General features: G+C 41.4%; 1 protein-coding gene across 5 annotated transcripts in view; it reads right to left on the bottom strand.

Annotated features, from left to right (window-relative positions):
* Window positions 1-19479, bottom strand: part of CAMKK2 (calcium/calmodulin dependent protein kinase kinase 2) — a 111051-nt gene that overhangs the window by 20810 nt on the left and 70762 nt on the right. For all 5 annotated transcript variants that reach the window (XM_075834478.1, XM_075834453.1, XM_075834460.1 and 2 more), the window contains exons 6-8: window positions 14075-14208; window positions 5206-5242; window positions 4113-4134 (exon numbers count right to left, since the gene is read on the bottom strand). In XM_075834478.1, coding sequence (XP_075690593.1) covers window positions 4113-4134; window positions 5206-5242; window positions 14075-14208 — 193 coding nt within the window. The remainder of the gene's footprint in view (window positions 1-4112; window positions 4135-5205; window positions 5243-14074; window positions 14209-19479) is intronic.

The raw sequence follows: 19479 nt of genomic DNA, 5'->3' as shown, positions 1-19479 counted from the left end.
CTCAAAAAGTAAAAATAATTTTTAATAAAATGTAATTATAGAGTTAATTAATTACACTGATTGAACTTTTTATTAAAAAAAAAAAAAATCCCTTTCAAATGTTTACATAGCTTTTAGGGTATGTGCACACACACTAATTACGTCCGTAATTGACGGACGTATTTCGGCCGCAAGTCCCGGACCGAACACAGTGCAGGGAGCCGGGCTCCTAGCATCATAGTTATGTACGATGCTAGGAGTCCCTGCCTCTCTGCAGGACCACTGTCCCGTACTGTAATCATGTTTTCAGTACGGGACAGTAGTTCCACGGAGAGGCAGGGACTCCTAGCATCGTACATAAGTATGATGCTAGGAGCCCGGCTCCCTGCACTGTGGTCGGTCCGGTACTTGCGGCCGAAATACGTCCGTCAATTACGGACGTAATTAGTGTGTGTGCACATACCCTTAAGCTCACATTCACTCCTGACAATAATCAGCGGATCGGTGGCACTATTTAGACTTGAAGAAGGCTAAGGCCTCATGCACATGACCGCAGCCATGTGCACGGCCGTGATTTTCGAATCAGCCGGGGGCGGAGTGTCACCCGCAAGCCGCCCGCAAATCACGGGCCGTGCACATGGCCGCTGCCATTATTTCCTATGAGCCTGGACCGCAGAACACGGCCGTAATAAGACATGCCCGTTCTTTCTGCGGTCCAGGCTCCTGGGCCATGCACGGACCATGGAAACCACGGTCGTGTGCATGGGCCCAAAGGAATGAATGGGGCCGCAATTCTCCCATGGATTTTCGGGGGAATTGCGGCCGCAAAAGCACGTTCGTGTGCATGGGGCCTAATAAATTCCCCCAAGTGTACCATTTTTGTACTCCTATTAGGCAAAAATGTTGTGAATCTTGGAATGCATCAACAGAAAATCAAATTGTTTTTAGAAAAAGTGTTTTTATTGTGCAAATGTAGTAAACCTGAAAAAATAACTATATAAATTTGGTATCATCTTAATCGTATTGTCCCAGAGAGAAAATGTGTAATGTTATTTATAGCATACGGAGAACGATGTAAAAACAAACCCCCCTCAAAAAAAAATTACAGAATTGCCATATTTTTTTTCTCGCCCCCTGCCACAAAATAAAACATATTAAAAGTGATACAATAATTGCATGTACCCCAAAATGGCGCCATTAAAAAAATACAACTCGTCCCGCAAAACACAAGCATTCACATGATATATCGATGGAAAAATAAAAAAAGGTTATGGCTCGAAGAAAAAACAAAACACAACTATGGTAATTAAAGGGGTTTTCTCATTAGGGACATTTATGGCATATCCACAGGATATGCCATAAAATCAGATAGGTGCGGGTCCCAGAGGTAGGACCCACATCTATCTCTAGAACAGAGCCCCCTAAACCCTGTTATAACGCTCTGTGTTGCGGTTGAATCGTGTGATTTCTGACCATGAAGAAGGAAACAGCGTAGCTCGCGGAGTTATGCTGTTTTTAGAACTGAATGGTAGTTACGGAAACAGCGTAGCTCGCATGTTTTCTTCTTCATGGTCGGGAATCACACGCGTCAGCTGGAGCACAGAGCGGTAAAACGGGGTGTAGCCGGTATACTTTTTTTTGCGTGATCCCTCAGGATGGAATAGCGTAGTATACTACGTTATTTCATCCTCCAGAAAAATGTTATACCAGCCTGACGGAGGTTAAAAGTACACTCTTTTGGACTCTGTCGGGCTAATGGAGCCCTATGGACACATTTAGCATGTACGTAAGAAGCTTTCCTAATGTGCACGCTACATAGTTAGTACGGCTGAAAAGACACAAGTCCATCAAGTTACGCTAAACGTGGGGCCAAAACATGATGTGAACATAGCCTTAGAGACCAGTCATTACATGAATACTTTATATAAATGGAAACTCTCACTCTCTGTGGTCTTGACATGTGTAGGATTGGGTAGGTTATAATACTTTGTCGTTCTAGCTGTATGTTTAGATTAACAAAATGTGATGCTAAAATACAAGAATAAGGGTATGTTCACACGCAGTGTTTTCAGGCGGAATTCGGGTGTTTTACGCCTTGAATTACGCCGGAAAAAACGCCACTAATACGCCTACAAACATCTGCCCATTGCTTTCAATGGGAATTACGATGTTCTGTTCCCACGAGCCTTTATTTTACGCGTCGCTGTCAAAATACGGCGCGTAAAATGACAGCTCGTCAAAAGAAGTGCAGGACACTTCTTGGGACATTTTTGGAGGCGTTTTTCATGGACTCCATTGAAAAACAGCTCCAAAAACGGCCGTAAAAAACGCGAGTTGTTAAAAAAAACGTCTGAAAATCAGGAGCTGTTTTCATCTGAAAACAGCTCCGTATTTTCAGACGTTTTTGGTCACTACGTGTGCACATACCCTTAGGCCTCATTCACACGACAGGGTTTCCCGTCCGGGTGCCGGCCGTTCATAAATCGGCCGGCACCCGGCTGCATTAGTAATAATAGACCCCTAATGCGGCTATTCACACGACCGATTTTTTGACGGCCGGGAAAACCGGCCGTCAAAAAATAGGACATGCTCTATTTTCGGCCGGGTACCCGGCCGCCCGGCTCCCATAGAGGTCTATGGGGCCGGGTAATACACGGCCATCACCGGAATGTGTCCCGAGTGATGGCCGGGTTTTCCGTGGCTTGCGCTCTATCTCCTCCTCCTCACAGCGCAGAGTGCATGTGAGGAGGAGGAGTTGATGCCATTCGGACGAATGGCTACGCTGTACACTGTGTGGCAGGGCCGGGGTGTACAGCAGGTGGAGGGAGCGCTGCGCTGGCTCCCTTCCCCTGCTTGTTAAAAGCGCCCTGGCCCAGCGACACCTTCCATGGCGCCGGTAGCAGCTGCTGCGGCTGCTACTACTGTAGCGACGCCACTATAGCAGAGCAGGGAGGTATCTCCCCGCTCTGCTATGTGCTAGCCGCACTTTAGCTCCTTGAAGGAGCGGAATCCCCGTGTTTTCGGGGATTCCGCTCCTGGACAGAGCGCTTGATGTCTCTGTCCATATCTGGGCAGTGACATCAGGGGAAACTCCTGAAGCGGAATCCCCAAACACATGGGGATTCCCCTTCAGGAGTTGCCGCTGATGTCACTGTCCAGATCTGCCCGGCCCGGAACGGATGCAAAACTTTATGCAAACCGGCCGGGCAAAATGGCCGATTTTACCGGCCGACACTCGGGCTCGGGAACGACCCGGTCGTGTCACTATATTACATCTGAGCAGTGAGTTCTGATGTTATTGCTTATAATAAATAGACATCAATATTCATGAACACAAAATGCATGAACAGTAAGAATAATGCAAACTACACTAAAGAAAATGGTTTGGGACACATTTAGAAATAATTTCATTTCGGAGTTATATTCACATGGCACAACAGACAAAAACATTAATTGAGATATAAGACGTACAGCATTATGATAAAGGGCAGCAGTTTAATACAACGCATACCAAGAAGGTTGTTGCTTCTTACAATGTCAACTTTTTGTCCTTTAGAAAAAAAAAAAACTTCTACAATGTAAAAAAAAGTTCAGAGCTGTGATTGACTGACTGATTGTTTTGTCTAGAAGATTTTACATGCACTGTATAAATGAGGAGCCTGAGGGTATGTTTACACACTAGACTAAAAACTTCTGAAAATACGGAGCTGTTTTCAAGGGAAAACAGCTCCTGATTTCCAGACATTTTTTAAGCCACTCGCGATTTTCGCAGCGTTTTTTACGGCCGTTTTTGGGGCTTTTTTCAATGCAACCAATGAAACACGCCTCCAAAAACGTCCTAAGAAGTGTCCTGCACTTCTTTTGACGAGCCGTCATTTTACGCGCCGTATTTTGACAGCGACGCGTAAAATAAAGGCTCGTGGGAACAGAACGCAGAAAGCAATGGTCAGATGTTGTAGGCGTATTAGGGGCGTTTTTCAGGCATAATTCGAGGTGTAAAACGGACGAATTACGTCTGAAAACACTGCGTGTGAACATACCCTTACTATAACATGCTTTGCCACACAATGATCCATTGGAAAATATTTAAAAAAAAGGATTACTTGTTAATATGAACATCAGCATCAACTTACCCCCGCTTAACCAATTCAAACACTGAAAAACAAAACATAAATAGCCGGTATTATTATGTATTTTATAGAAGCATGCAGTCTGATAATGTGAAATCCCAGGGATCAGATAATAAAATATCACAACAGAAAAAAAGCTTCCTGGAAATATATGTTAATGGCTATCAATGTGTGATGGGTGGGTGTCTGGGGGCAGAACGAAGGGGATTTGGCGCACCATTGATGTTTAGCTAAAGCTTATCCAGGCACTGCTGCCCGTTCAGCCACCCAGTACTTCAGATCAGTCCCATTCCCTAGAAAATGTAAAATAAATGGTTTCCTGCTAAAAATTGCATGCACAGAATGTAAAAACATTTATTTTCTCCAGTGAGGTCTAAAAAATATATTTGAGCAAGTAGCAGTTCTAAAGAGGACCAGTCATCTTTCCTCACATGTGTTTAGTAAATACTTATATTCCCCATAAAATAACAATTCTGTAGCATCTTTTCTTCTCTGCGTTTTGCCTTTCCTCTGTTATTCCTCCTGGAACTGTATGAATAAATTGACAACCGATTTATTATACCCATTGTCAATAGCGCGTGTCCCTACACAGTCCGATCAGGGATGAGTGTCAGACTGTGAACATATACACCCAATTAACGAAAGGAACTGTAACACCCAGTAGTCAATCTACTGCTATATTTCCAGGAGGGTTGACAGACAAACAGCACAAAGCGAAAATTACTTTAAAAAAAAAAAAAGAGGCTCTAAAATGGTTATTTCATATAAGTATTTACTTAGAGGCGCTCTTTAAAAAGAAAATAAATCAGGATTGTTTCAAAAATTGTCAAAATCATGCATTGAATTAACACAAATAAATGACCTCTGCTATAAAATGCTACAGCAAAAGAACAAAAAAAGGGTCCGTATAATCTAATTACTTTCTTATTGTGAGAAAATACTCATGCAGTTAGAAAACATGTTTGAATCGTATAACCTTTAAAATGTCTTGAAGCTGGACGCCATATATTACGGTCGTGTTATGTGGATGAGTGAATTATACACAGTGTTCTAGAGCAGAAAGGGTTACAGTGCTTAAAATAATAAGGTTCCCTACCCATGTACAGATGGTCCTCACTGGGGTCATCCAGCACCTAGCAACAGAAGAGGAGAAGCAGTCAGAATAAAGCCGGGGGATATAAAAAGTAACCTAATATTTACGAGGCAGGACTAGCTGGCGTGTTCACTTTATTCATCCATACATTATAAGAACAGGTACAGGTACCCCAAAGGTCAGCTCTTATTGGCCGAAAATTAGCAAAAGCATTGAGCGATCAAGAAAGTAAACTCTTCATCGTGAGAAAGTAGATATACAGAACTGTAAAAAAAAAGTATTAATGCATAACTAACAAACCACATAACCGCAGATACGGAACTATTACTGAATTTACATAAGTAACCTAACACCAATATAACTTGTGTGAAAAAGAAGTGTCCTCCGTACCAGGAAGTGTCCTGAACTTTTCTTTTTAACGCCTCCCCGTTCCCTCCACTCTATACTTCGCTGAGGTCTTTGCCACGCTACTGCGCCATCAGGCGCTTCATCCAGGGAGGGAACGGAGAGACGTAAAAAAAAAAAAGTGCAGGAAACTTCCCGGTCCTGGACTCTTTGTTCATAAGGCGGGTGGAGGCATTCAAGTTGATTTTTGACGTTTTGCAAAAACATGTAATAAAAGTATGTGGGCAATGCTTTTCACAATACCAGACCAACAGTGTAAGCGGCTGGAGGGGGGGGGGGAATAGTGACAGACGCCCTTTAACTGGTTGCATCACCTTTTCCAATAGTAACTGTATCCAAACCACTGTATAACATGATACCAGTCTTTAACACGCTGGTGACTACTTTCCACTCAGGGCCACCCACTATGCTATATGAATATTTAGACAACCAGTAAAACTACTGAACTGAAGGGTTAAAGAAGATCTATCTCTAGGTCACATAGATTGAACTGGTTAACTGATCTGAATAGCGCCGCCTCCCTGATTCCAGTGATTTTTTTTTAGTTTTGTTTTTTACCTGGACCCCAGAGATATGAGCCCCTGTATGCTAATTTTCTGTAGTTAGCCAACAAGGCGTAAACTACCCTTGAGCTGCCTCACACTGATTGGTTAGCATCAGAGGCAGGGAAGCTAGCTCCACCTCAGGAGAACGAGGGTAGTTCACACCCCAGTGACAAACTACGGCAAATTAGCATATAGGGAGCCAACACAAAATTGGACCATATCTGTGGAACGGGGAGGTCCAGGAAAAAAAAGAAACAGCGCTGGAATCAGGGAGACAATGCTATTCAGGTGAGTTAAAGAGTTCAACTTATATGATCTAGTGACATGTCCTCTTTAAGGAGGATCTGTCACCTCTCCTAACATGTCTGCTTTAGTAAATACTTGCATTCCCCATAATATAACAAATCTGAAGAGTATGTTCTTAGACCTCTGTGCTTTGCCATTCTTCTGTTATTCCTACTAGAAATGTAAGAATAGATTGACAACTGGGTGTTAGCAGTCCCCTTTTTTAGAGAGGCGTGTCTCTAGACAGGGTCACTCTGTCAGCACTAATTGGACAGTGTCAGTCAGACTCTGTAGGGACACTCCCCCAACTAGTAACACCCAGTTGTCAATTTATTACTACATTTCTAGTAGGAATAACAGAAGAACGGCACAACACAGAGTTCTAAGAAAAGATGGAGAGGGGACAGGTTTTCTTTAATGTTCTGCGTGTACTGACTAATAAGAGTGGCTTAAAGGTGAATACTCAATATTGCTGGTGGTCTGAAGGGAATTAAAATCTAATGGTGAAAATTTCTAAGGTGGCCTGGGGATTATTGGATAACATCCCTGGTGGTCTAAGGTGGCTTAGAGGCTAATGCATTGTTATCCTTGATGGTCTATGGGAGAGAAGGTTAACGGTATTATCCAGAGTGGTCTGCGGTAGTTAAGGGTAAATGCCAACATTCCTGGTGGTCTAGTGTAGTGAAAAACTTAATGCCAGAATCCCTAGTGGTCTAGGGTAGTGAAGAGGTTTATTTCCACCTGCGGTTCAGGGTTAACTCTCCAATCCCCCAACATGGTCCTGCTGTAACAGGGTATTTTCTCTCAGGCTTTTTATGTTCTGCTTCTTTTTCCTGCATAGATCATTGAGAGCTGTGCAGGGGGAGGGATACAAATATATTTATTTGATTCACAGTAGATGAAACAATTAAATACTGTACGTCAGGACTTCATGTGCTTCAGGTTTGCTTTATATCACACATTTGTACAGTTTCCACCTCAGCCGCCAAGTAAGTAGCTAGTCTGAGAGGCTGTTGCCTGAGAATGTCATTTATCTTCTTCCTTTTTAATCATGTGAGCGCTGGCTGACACATCCTCCGCTGTGGTGAATGTAACTGCTATCAATGATCTGAAATGTTTACACAAGGGCAAATTGTCAAATTGTTCTCCAAGCCGGCCAAAAAAACTGAACAGGGACATAATTTTTAGACTTCCTCAATAGATTTTTACATAGACACAGGTTTAAAAAGAATGAAGCAGACTGCATAAAGTGTTAAATGAAAATGCATAAAAACATGTATTTTTTTGTCATGCTTCTGTAGAATAAAATAGCCATCATTGATCTTTATTTACACTGGACAATTAACGTTATGATCATAATTCGTAACAATTGCCGGTGTAAACCGCCTTTAAAGAGAACCTTTCACCTCCCCATACATGTGCAGCATGTAATGGGGAGGGCTGCACAAACCCTTGGGCACTTTAAATTCTTTTTATACCCTCCTCCGTTATTTAGATATCGGTGCCGTTATATTTGGCGCCCGATATTTAAATAACCCCCTGAACTGTTAATGAGGCGTGTACTGGCAAGGGGGCGTGTTACTATAGCTGTGACACTGTCCAATCAGATATGGACAGTGTTACAGCAAGAGCGATGATAGAGGAAAGAGAGTGCGCGAGCGCGCACACGCTTTCACTCTTCAGCTTTCAAGATCAGTCTTCTGCCGAATTGGCAAGGGGGCGTGTCACTGCTACGGACAGTGTAAGAGCTGTGGAGAGGAGAGCGCGATCTCATCTCTTCAGCTCATGCAAGAGATCAGTCTTAGACATTGTCTGCCGAACTGGCAAGGGGGCGTGTCTCTGCTACAGACAGTGCAAGCGCTCCCCAGCTCTTACACTGTCCGTAGCAGTGACACGCCTCCTTGCCAGTTCGGCAGAAGACTGATCTTGAAAGCTGAAGAGAGCGTGCGAGCGCGCTCGCGCACACTCTCTCCTCTATCTTGCTGTAACACTGTCCATATCTGATTGGACAGTGTCACAGCCATAGTAACACACCCCCTTGCCAGTACACGCCCCATCGACTGTTCAGGGGGTAATTTAAATATCGGGCGCCAAATATAACGGCACCGATATCTAAATAACGGAGGAGGGTAGAAAAAAAAAATGTTTAAAAAAATGCTCTAGAAAAATTATGTGAAAAACCTGATTGGTTGCTATTGTCAACACTGGCACATTTTGATACCATGGAGGCCATTACAGACCCTGACCGTCATCGCTGGCAATTTATTACAAAAGTCAGTTTTTGTAGAATAAACTGCCATTGTCATTTTGGGGTACATATAAGTTAGTGTTTAATTCATATAAATGTTTTATGGGAAGAATGTAAAAAGTAAAGGTTATATATGATGGTTTTATTTTTTAATCATGCTAATTATATTTTTATTGACATATTTTAGTCCAAATAGGGGACTTTTTAGTAACCTACTATAGTCTTTACAGAATTCAAGGTTGAGCTTCACTTCAAAGATTGTACAATTGTGCCTTTTATGAGAGTCAGTGGGAGCCACAAGCTAAGGCACGGGTCATGATCATATATAAACAGAGAAAAAGTCCCTTCAGGCATCTGTTGGCATTGACAGATTCTAAAAGTGAAGTTTAGAATATGCATGGTTTGATATGTTATTTCACAAACGTTTGCATACTAGTTCACTTCCTCTATTAAACACAATAGTCTTTATAGTTTAAGATGTGTTACCATGAATGACAGCTAACAAAAAAAAGTGATAGAACAAATTAAAGTTTCTTAGATCTAAGTCACTTGTGGCACAAAATTATTACAGCCTAACTGTACTCAAAACCTCATGTGTGATTACAGTCAAGTCCAATATCTCATTTGCTCCCCATGTCACACTCACAAAGATCAAGGAATTTGTTTTGCTAGTTCCCTTGTCCAGAGGGTGGTTTCAGGTCACCAGCGATGTTCCTTTCTCGAACCAAAGAGCAGCTCTGCAGGATTAATGGTATATGTATGTATATATATTTTTTCCATATATGATAAAAGTGGCTTCCAGCAGCTGGTATATCCCCTTTTCCTTCCTGCAGGCTCTTTATAATCCTCCTCGGTCCCCAAATAAATAAAGTAATACAGTGAATAGAAGACAAAGAAGGGGGAGAAGGGAGATGCAGCTGCAGTTTCCCTCTCTGGGTCTGTTAGGCCTTATTCAGAAAAACAATGTAAAACTCGTCATTACAGGGAAAAATTAACGATTTTACATCAGAGTTCAATCAGGATTGGGCTAGTGTGCGTACAGTGTGTCCGTTTTTTTCAGTCTGTGTAGCATCAGCGATCTGTGCGTGAAAAACTGATGCTGCTCCGACAGTACTTTTTGCTTTTTTTTCCAGCATCTGCTAGCAACCCTTCAGTGAAAAACTGACTGTACTCGGATGGCATCAGTGTGACCGAAGTAGTGCAAGCTGCAATTTTCTCTGCATGGACCAACGGTCAGTGCAGAAAATCAGACATTTGAAGTGGCCCATTGACTTTAATGTATCAGTGTTCAGCCATTTTGCTGTCCATTATATACTCGGATAGCACGCAGAGGTGAACATTGTTCGACTGAATAATGCCTTATAGACTTCATGCCAAGAGAGGGGAGGGCTAACAGATGTGAGAAGACATCTGATAGACTCAGAAAACAGAGCAAAGCACTAGCATCACACCCGGAAAAGCATGTCCACTCAGCAGGGACTAAGAGAGAAAACATGCAGTTCAGAAGGCATGCCGAGGGACAGATAAGATGCAAAACAACACAGTTTAGCTCACTTTTACAACATTTTTATCTCTAGGCTATGTAAAGGCCATTCTTTCCAAAAACTTTGTCAAAAAGGTATTTATTTTTTCATTCACTTTTACTTTAATTTAACCTGTTCCTGCACTGCAATGTAATAGTAAAGCTTTTACCCCTTTCGCAATTTCTTATATTTGTACATATTTGTCAGACTTGAATGTTTCAGATTCATTCATTCCTTCAAGAAAAAAATGCTGTTCGACCCTACCTGGCTCTATGTGAAAAAGTAAATGCCCCCCCCCCAGCTATTAAATAAATCAGTTAACCAAATTCAATTGACAATTGGGTTTAATTTCACTAGCCACAACCAGGCACTATTACTGCCAGACCTGTTGAATCTAAACATCAACCTATCTGGCAATGTGAAGCAGATTAAAGGGTCTCAAAAAGCAGCACATGATGCCACGTCCAAAGAGATTCAAATACAGATGACAAAGTTATGCAAAGACTCTGGGACTTCAGCGAACCATAGTGAGAGCCATTATCTTCAAATGGAGAAAACAGTGGTGAACCTTTCCCAGAGTGGCCGGCCTACCAAAGTTACACAAAGAGCGCATCATCGACTCATCCAGGTCGTCACAAAATAGCCCAGGCAACCATCCAAAGAGCGGTAGGCCACAATTGCCTCAGTTTAGGTAAATTCCACAATAAGAAAGACACTGTGCCAACATGGCATCTATAGATAAGTTGCAAGGCGCAAACCACTACTGACCAAAAAGAACACAAAGGCTCATCTCGCATTTGCCAATAAATATCAAAACATTGTGGTTGTAGTGTGATGGTCCGGAGCTGCTTTGTTTCTGCAGAACTTGGACGACTTGTCATAATTGATGGAACCATGAATTCTACTCTCTATCAGAAAAGTCTGAAGGAGAATGTCCACCCGTCAGTTCTTGACCTAAAGCTCGAGTGCAGTTGGGTTATGCAGCAGGAACATGAGCCGAAGCACACAAGCAAGTCCACCTCTGAATGGCTCAATAGAAATAAAATTAGGTTTTAGAATGGTCAAGTCAAAGTCCTGAATTAAATCCAATTGAGAGGCAAGACCTGAAACGGGCAATTCATGCAAGAAAACCCTCCAATGTATCCGAATTAAAACAATTCTGCAAAGAAGAGTGGGACAAAATTCCTCCACAGCGAAAAACTCATTGCAAGTTATCGCAAACGTTTGATTGCGGTTGTAACTGCCAAGGGTGGCCTAACCAGTTATTAGGTTTGGGGGCAATTACTTTTTCACATTGGTGATACATGTTTTGAATAAATCTTTATCGTCAATAAATGGAATGATCTTTTAACCCCTTCCCGACATTTGACGTATCCATACGCCAAAGTCGGGTAGGGGAAGTATGGAACGGGATCACGGAGTGAACCCGCTCCATACGATGCAGGTGTCGGCTGTTTGTTACAGCCGACACTTCAGAGTAACGAGCGTCATCGCGCTCGAACGCGATCCCGCTCGTTTAACTCGTTAAATGCTGCGGTCAATAGCGACCGCAGCATTTAAATCGTTAGAAAGTCGGGGCGACCCCCTTTAACAACTCATCGCAACGCAATCGCGGGGGGTGGGGGGGGATGGTTGCTATGGCTGCCTGGGGGCCTAATGAAGGCCCCAAGGTGCGCCAGCTTTGTGCACCTATTAAGCCATGTTTCCGGCAGGGCTTATTAGATGCCTGTCAGAATAACAATATACTGCAATACATTAGTATTGCAGTATATTGTGCAAGCGATCTAACGATCACTGGTTGAAGTCCCTTAGGGGGGACTAATAAAAAAAAGTAAAAATGTGTTAAATAAAGTTTTTCTTTGTGTAAAAAAAAAAAAAAAATACAAAAATTAAAAGTTAAAAAAAAAACAACCTTTTCCCATTTTCCCCCCAGAGCATAGTAAAAAAATAAATAAACATAATTGGCATCGCCGCTTCCGTAAAAGTCTGAACTATTACAATATATCATTATTCAACCGGCACGGTGAATGCCGTAAAAAAAAAAAAAAATTGTAAACGCCAGAATGTCTATTTTTTGGTCACCTCATCTCCCACGTAAAATGAAATAAAAAGTGATCAAAACATTGCATTTACACCAAAATGGTATTATTAAAAACTACAGTTTATCCTGCAAAAAATAAGCCCTCATACCACTTAATCGACGGAAAAATAAAAAAAAGTTATGGCTCTCGGAATTTGGCGACGCAAAATACATTTTCTTTTTTACAATTAGGTTTTTACTTGTAAAAGTAGTAAAATATAGAAAAAACTATATATATTTGGTATCGCCGTAATCGTATTGACCCACAGAATAAAGTTAACATGTTGTTTTAATAGCACAGTGAATACCGTAAAAACGGCGCGCAAAAAACCATGGAGGAATCGCTGCTTTTTTCATTTTCTACCCCACAAGTACATTATATGGCAAAATAAATGGTGCTACGAAAAACTACAACTTGTCCCGCAAAAATCAAGCCCTCATAGTACTATATCGACGGAAAAATAAAGATGTTATGGCTTTTGGAAAGTGGGGAGGAAAAAACAAAAATGAAAATCTGAAAAAGGGCTGCGGCGGGAAGGGGTTAAAAGCTGCATTTTGTGTTTACTTGTGTTGTCTTTATCTTATGTTACAATTAGTTAGATGATCTGAAACATTAAAACGGGATAAATTAGCAAAAATAGAAGAAATTGGGTGAGGGGCATAGAACTGCACCTTGCCAGCCGGAGTGGATCCAAAGGCCTAAAGAAAAAATATATGGTGTGGAAGGGGGCTTAGATACACTTTCTGGCTGCACTAGGTTTAATAATGAGTTTGGACACAGTCACGAGCTTCTTTTAATCCTTGAGGTGAATTGTAACCGGCATATTTAAGTCCGCGTCTGTAAAACAATGAGGCCGTTTTTTATGTTCTGTTGCACTTGGGAATATACAGCTCTCTGGTAAAACAAGGCTAATCAGGCTTCACTTATTCCGACTTTGCATAGAGCTCATCCAGTTTGCACGTTTCCAAGGGAACGGATGCAGGATCTACTGTAGTGGTCTCTATAACATTTCTAATTAACCCCAAAAGTCCTCTAGTGCTACAGGGGCAACATGTGCACTGCAGCCCCCACTGACAGCAATAGGGGGAAAGCAAAATCCTCTGGCTCAAATACATTCCATCATGAAAATAGAATTATGATCATTATTATAGCCTTCTATCATGTCACATCATAAACGTAGCAGAAATATTACGTGATCTGCTGCTGAATCCATGCTTGCAAAGATTTAACAACATTTTATGATATAAAGAGATCGGATATGGTAAATCTTATCTTCATTGGGTGGGTTGGATGTTTAAAGGGTTTCCTTTGGGGGGGGGGATCTGCTCCACTATCCCTCTTTTCGTTTGGAGTATACATGTATATGTTCCTTTAATCTGATACCCTATAATCCAGAAAGCCTCAAAATCTGGTACTTGGTCCAGTGCAGCGCTGGAATCTCAAAATACTAGAGCGCAGAGATTGACAATTTGGCATTTCCTCTGATTAAAAAAAACAGTCATTTGTAAATGTAGTTTATTGTAAGGGAAGATTTATCAAAACTAGTGCTGAAAAGATGGAAGTCATTGCTCATCGTAATCAATCAGGTAACAGCTCTTATTTTTTAGAAGCCCTTTAGAAATAAAAACTACACCTAGATTGGTTGTAGGAACAAACACTTTAATTTATATTTCTATCTCTCTGAATTTTTCAATAGGTGCTACATATCAGCAAGTTTAGTAAGTTTGATGATAGGTAGATATCACAATCTGCAATATATATCATATCAAAGACCATTACAATTACCTCGATCAACTTAACAACATTGGGATGATCAAGTTTCTTCAAAATAGCAATTTCCTGGTAGACACGCTCAATGGGTCCCTTGGCTTGTGAACCCCCATCAATAGCTGCTTTTGTTCCCCTGGGAGGTGGGCGACCTATGAAGAAAAGAGTATAGATTTAGCTAAATGGAAAATAATTGTAAGTTAAGTAATTTTATATTATATTATATATATATATATATATATATATATATATATATATATATATATATACACACACACATACACATATACATATATATCCATGTTGGATGAATAAATTCACTGTATTTGAGTGCTGCTTCACGTTCTCTTTTTTGGATATCTAACACATAAGGAGAGGTCACTCCTTTATTTTTGAAGCTTTGCACCAGCCTAGTCAGGCATTTGTTCACAGTGCTGCTCCAATCCTCTGCCTTTTTTTTTATACACACATTATATATATATATATATATATATATATATATATCGCCATTCTTTTTCTGCTGTATATTTGCAGTCACAGGTGTCCTGCACCTGCATACACATTTTATATCATTTAGTTGGAATGTGCTGTTCAAATTGTTGTTGTTTATGTGATCCATATATGTGGGGTTAGTGACTGCCTCCATTCTTTGTTCTTGCACTCCTCCCATTCTGCCCTGGGTGATTTTAATTAGTTCAATGCTGGATCCCACCATCCCCAGGTATATATGTAGGCTTAGTCCCAGTTCTGGGTGTATGTGCAGCGTAGGTTCCCACCTTACAGAGGTCGCCTTGTCGTGGCAGGTGGGCAAACACTTTTTGATCAAAATGTGCACTAAGAACCTCCCTATTATAAGTAGATTTAGCTTTAGTGCATATTTATTTATATTTAGTGGTTTAGGTGGCATTAGTGTCGCAGTGTGCTGTCGCCATTCTTTTTCTGCTACATATATATATATATATATATATATATATATATATATATATATATATATATATACATACATATACATACACACAAACGCATGATTATATATATATATATATATATATATATATATATATATATATATATATATAAAATCTCCTGTTTGCAGCCCCCGCAAGCTGGTGTTCAGTAGCCTTGCTCTCTCCTGTGTGCGGCCCCCCAAGCTGGTGTTCAGTAGCCGTGCTTTCTCCTGTGTGCAGCCCCCCAAGCTGGTATTCAGTAGCCGTACTCTCTTATGTGTGCAGCCCCCTCAAGCTGGTGTTCAGTAGCCACTCTCTCTTCTATGTGCAACACCCTCAAGCTGGTGTTCAGAAGCCACTCTCTCTTCTATGTGCAGCCCCCTCAAGCTGGTGTTCAGTAGCTGCTCTCTCTTTTATGTGCAGCCCCCTCAAGCTGGTGTTCAGTAGCCACTCTCTCTTCTATGTGCAGCCCCCTCAAGCTGGTGTTCAGTAGCCACTCTCTCTTCTATGTGCAACACCCTCAAGCTGGTGTTCAGAAGCCACTCTCTCTTCTATGTGCAGCCCCCTCAAGCTGGTGTTCAGTAGCTGCTCTCTCTTTTATGTGCAGCCCCCTCAAGCTGGTGTTCAGTAGCCACTCTCTCTTCTATGTGCAGCCCCCTCAAGCTGGTGTTCAGTAGCCACTCTCTCTTCTATGTGCAACCCCCTCAAGCTGGTGTTCAGAAGCCACTCTCTCTTCTATGTGCAGCCCCCTCAAGCTGGTGTTCAGTAGCCACTCTCTCTTCTATGTGCAGCCCCCTCAAGCTGGTGTTCAGAAGCCACTCTCTCTTCTATGTGCAGCCCCCTCAAGCTGGTGTTCAGTAGCCACTCTCTCTTCTATGTGCAGCCCCCTCAAGCTGGTGTTCAGTAGCTGCTCTCTCTTCTGCGTGCAGCCCCCTCAAGCTGGTGTTCAGTAGCCACTCTCTCTTCTATGTGCAGACCACTCAAGCTGGTGTTCAGTAACTGCTCTCTCTCTTCTGCGTGCAGCCCCCCCCAAGCTGGTGTTCAGTAGCCGTGCGCTCTCCTTCATGCAGCCCCCCCCAAGCTGGTGTTCAGTAGCCATGATCTCTCCTGTGTGCAGCCCCCCCAAGCTGGTGTTCAGTAGCCGTGCGCTCTCCTTCATGCAGCCCCCCCCCCCCAAGCTGGTGTTCAGTGGCCTTGCTCTCTCCTGTGTGCAGCCCCCCCAAGCTGGTGCTCAGTAGTCGCTCTCTCTTCTGTGTGCAGCCCCCCAAGCTGGTGTTCAGTAGCCGTGCTCTCTCCTTCGTGCCCCCCCCCCCAGGCTGGTGTTCATAAATGATAAGGGATTGTTTTAATTTACTTACTTGTTTGCATGGCAATACTTCATATTTTATTTTTATTTTTTGGGCACGCTATACAAGAACAGTTGAAGCTCAATACAGTGCCCGCCAAAAGTTCCGGAACACCCTCATGACTTTTGAATGGCTCGAGGTAGAGGGTTGAAATTTGGTGGGATTTAATGGGGTCATAAAATCTACCAGTTAACGCCAAAAAAAAAACACCCCACCCAGCAAAATCTTAAATGGCACGGGAGGAGGGGGGGGGGTTGAGTGGGGGCTCATTTGAAAGCTCTTTTCAATAAAAAACGATGCTGCAAACGATTTTGAGATAGGATTGTTTTTCGCTGAGATATTTAACGTTAAAGTTATCATCTTCATTATCGGCAACCGCCGGTGTTAGCATTACCCAAAATGTGCCACATGGGTAGAATCCTAAATGTGTGTGTGAGCTTGGGAATGTCACATCAAGATGACTTTAAATGATGTAGTATTACAATCGGCCTCGGCGATACAAAATGGATCTGGTCTACGATTGTAATATGACTTCATGTGTACACATTTCGGTTGTCGCTTGTTGTGCTCCAGTCGAGAAAGATGTATGAGGATTATCATGTACAGTGAGCAGAACATCTAAAGCTTTTTCATCACTAGCATGTTTGGGTCTTCTGGATCTTGGTGCGTCTTTAATTGAACCGGTTATTTCAAAACGATGAACAGTTCTTTTAACAATTGTCAATGAAATTGGATCACGCATAGGATAAATGGCATTGAATAAAGCCGCTACTTCTCGATAGGATCTTATTTTTTCTTCGCCATACCCTCTCATCATTAATAAAGTAATCCTTTCCGTTTTGATCAAATGCATTTTGTGATATGACAATAGAAATGTACAAAAAATTAAAATTACTCTGAAATTCACAAGCGACTACCGAAATGTGTACACATTACATCATGTTACACTCGTAGACAAGGTCCATTTTGTATCGCCGAGGCCGATTCTAATAATACGTAAATTTAAAGTCACCTAGATGTGACATTCCCAAGCTCAGACACACACATTTAGGATTTTACCTGCGCGGTACATTTTGGGTAATGCTAACACCGGCGGTAGCCTATAATGAATATGATAACTTTAACGTTAAATATCTCAACGAAAAAAAATCCTATCAAAATCATTTGCAGCATCGTTTTGTATTGAAAATAGCTTTCAAATGAGCCCCCACTCGACCCCCTCCTGTGCCATTAAAGATATGCTGGGTGGGGTGTTTTTTTGGGCGTTAACTGGTAGATTTTATGACCCCATTAAATTCCACCAAATTTCAACCCTCTACCTCGAGCCGTTCAAAAGTTATGACTGTGTTCCGGAACTTTTGGTGGGCACTGTATATATTTTTTTTAAAAAAAGTTCCCGTCACTTTAAAGATATATTTACCAGGGGCGGCGCAGCAATTTTCCATTTTTACTTTTTCCTCCACGCCTCCTAAAAGCCATAACTTTTTTCTTTTTCCGTCAACATATTCCTATGAGGGAGTTTTTTCGGGACGAGTAATAGTTTTTCAGCACCATTTAGTGTACTGGGAAACGGAAAAAAATTCTGTGTCGAATGGGAAAAAAACAGCGATTGCTCCATAGTTTTTGGAGTTTTGTTTTTACGGGGTTCATGGTGTGGTAAAAATGACATGTTAACTTTATTCCGGTTGATACTATTACAGCGATACCAAATTTACCGGACAGTTGGACTTCAAGTCCCTGTTGGGACTAAAAAAAAAAAAAAAAAAAAAAAAAAAAAGTTGATTTAAAAATAAATAAAGTAATAAAATTAAAAATCTCCCTTTTTCCCTTAGTAAGTCCTCTACTAGAAAAAAAAAAAGTAAACTATACATAAATTGATATCGCCGCCTCTGTAACGGCCTGAACTATAAAAATATTATGTTATTAATCCTGCGCAGTGAACGCCGCAAAAATAAAAAACAATACCAGAATCGCTATTTTTTGGTCACATCACCTCCCAAAAAATTGAACAAAAGAAGGATCAAAAAGTCGCATGTACCAATAAAAACAATAGTTTGTTCTGCAAAAAACAAACCCTTACACAGCTTTCTTGATGATAAAATAAAAAAGTTATGGCTCTTACAATATGGCAACACAAAAACAAAATTATTTTGTAAGAAAAGTGATTTTATTGTGCAAATGCCATAAAACATTAAAATACGCATTTGGGATCGCTGTAATAGTATCGACCCAAAGATACAAGTAAATATGTCCTTTATAGCGCACGATGAACGGCATAAAAAAAATTAAAATTAAAAACAATCATCAGAATTGCTGTTTTTTGGTCACCATGCCTCTCAAAAAATACAATAAAAAGTGAACAAAAAGTTGCATGTACCCCAAAATAGTACTGATAAAAACGACATATTGCCCCACAAAAAATAAGCTCTCAGTTCTGTCTCTCAGAATATGGCGACACAAAATGTGCAGAGTGTCTTCCAAAAGAGGCGATAAGCTTGTGCACGATTTATCAGTGCGACACTGGCCACACATCTGTGGATTAGTATTTATTTACCCCATTATTGTACCATCTTATTATACCCTGATGTACTCCGTACAGCCTACATATGCCCCCACATTATAATCTGAAATACCAGTAATACCCCAAACAGAACTACTACCAACCAAAATATGCGCTCCAAAAGCCAAATAACGCTCCCTCTCTTCTGAGCCCTACAGTGTGCCCAAACAGCAGTTTACGTCTACGTATGTAATTCCCATACCCGGGAGAACCCTCTTAACAGTTTATAAGGTATTTGTCTTCAGTGGCAAGAGCTGGGAACAGAGTATTGTGCACAAAAATGGCATATCAGTGGAAAATTCACTGTGCATTATTTTCTAGCAAAAGAGTAATATTGGGTCAAAATATCCACTGCACCCCTTAATAAATGCTTTCCACTATACTCTGGTACTTTATGGGCTTTGCAAATGCGACATGTTGCCCGAACACCAATCCAGCAAAATCTGCACTCAAAAAGTCAAATGGCACCCTTCCCTTCTGCGCCCTGCTGTGTGCCAAAACAGCAGTTTAGGGCCACACATGGGTTAATGCCGTACTCGGGAGATCTTGAGTAACAAATTGTGTGGTGTT

The sequence above is a fragment of the Rhinoderma darwinii genome, chromosome 1 (assembly GCF_050947455.1).
Source record: "Rhinoderma darwinii isolate aRhiDar2 chromosome 1, aRhiDar2.hap1, whole genome shotgun sequence".
NCBI lineage: Eukaryota > Metazoa > Chordata > Amphibia > Anura > Rhinodermatidae > Rhinoderma > Rhinoderma darwinii.
The sequence above is the reverse complement of the archived record's forward strand: the minus strand, read 5'-3'. Positions and strand labels throughout refer to the sequence as shown.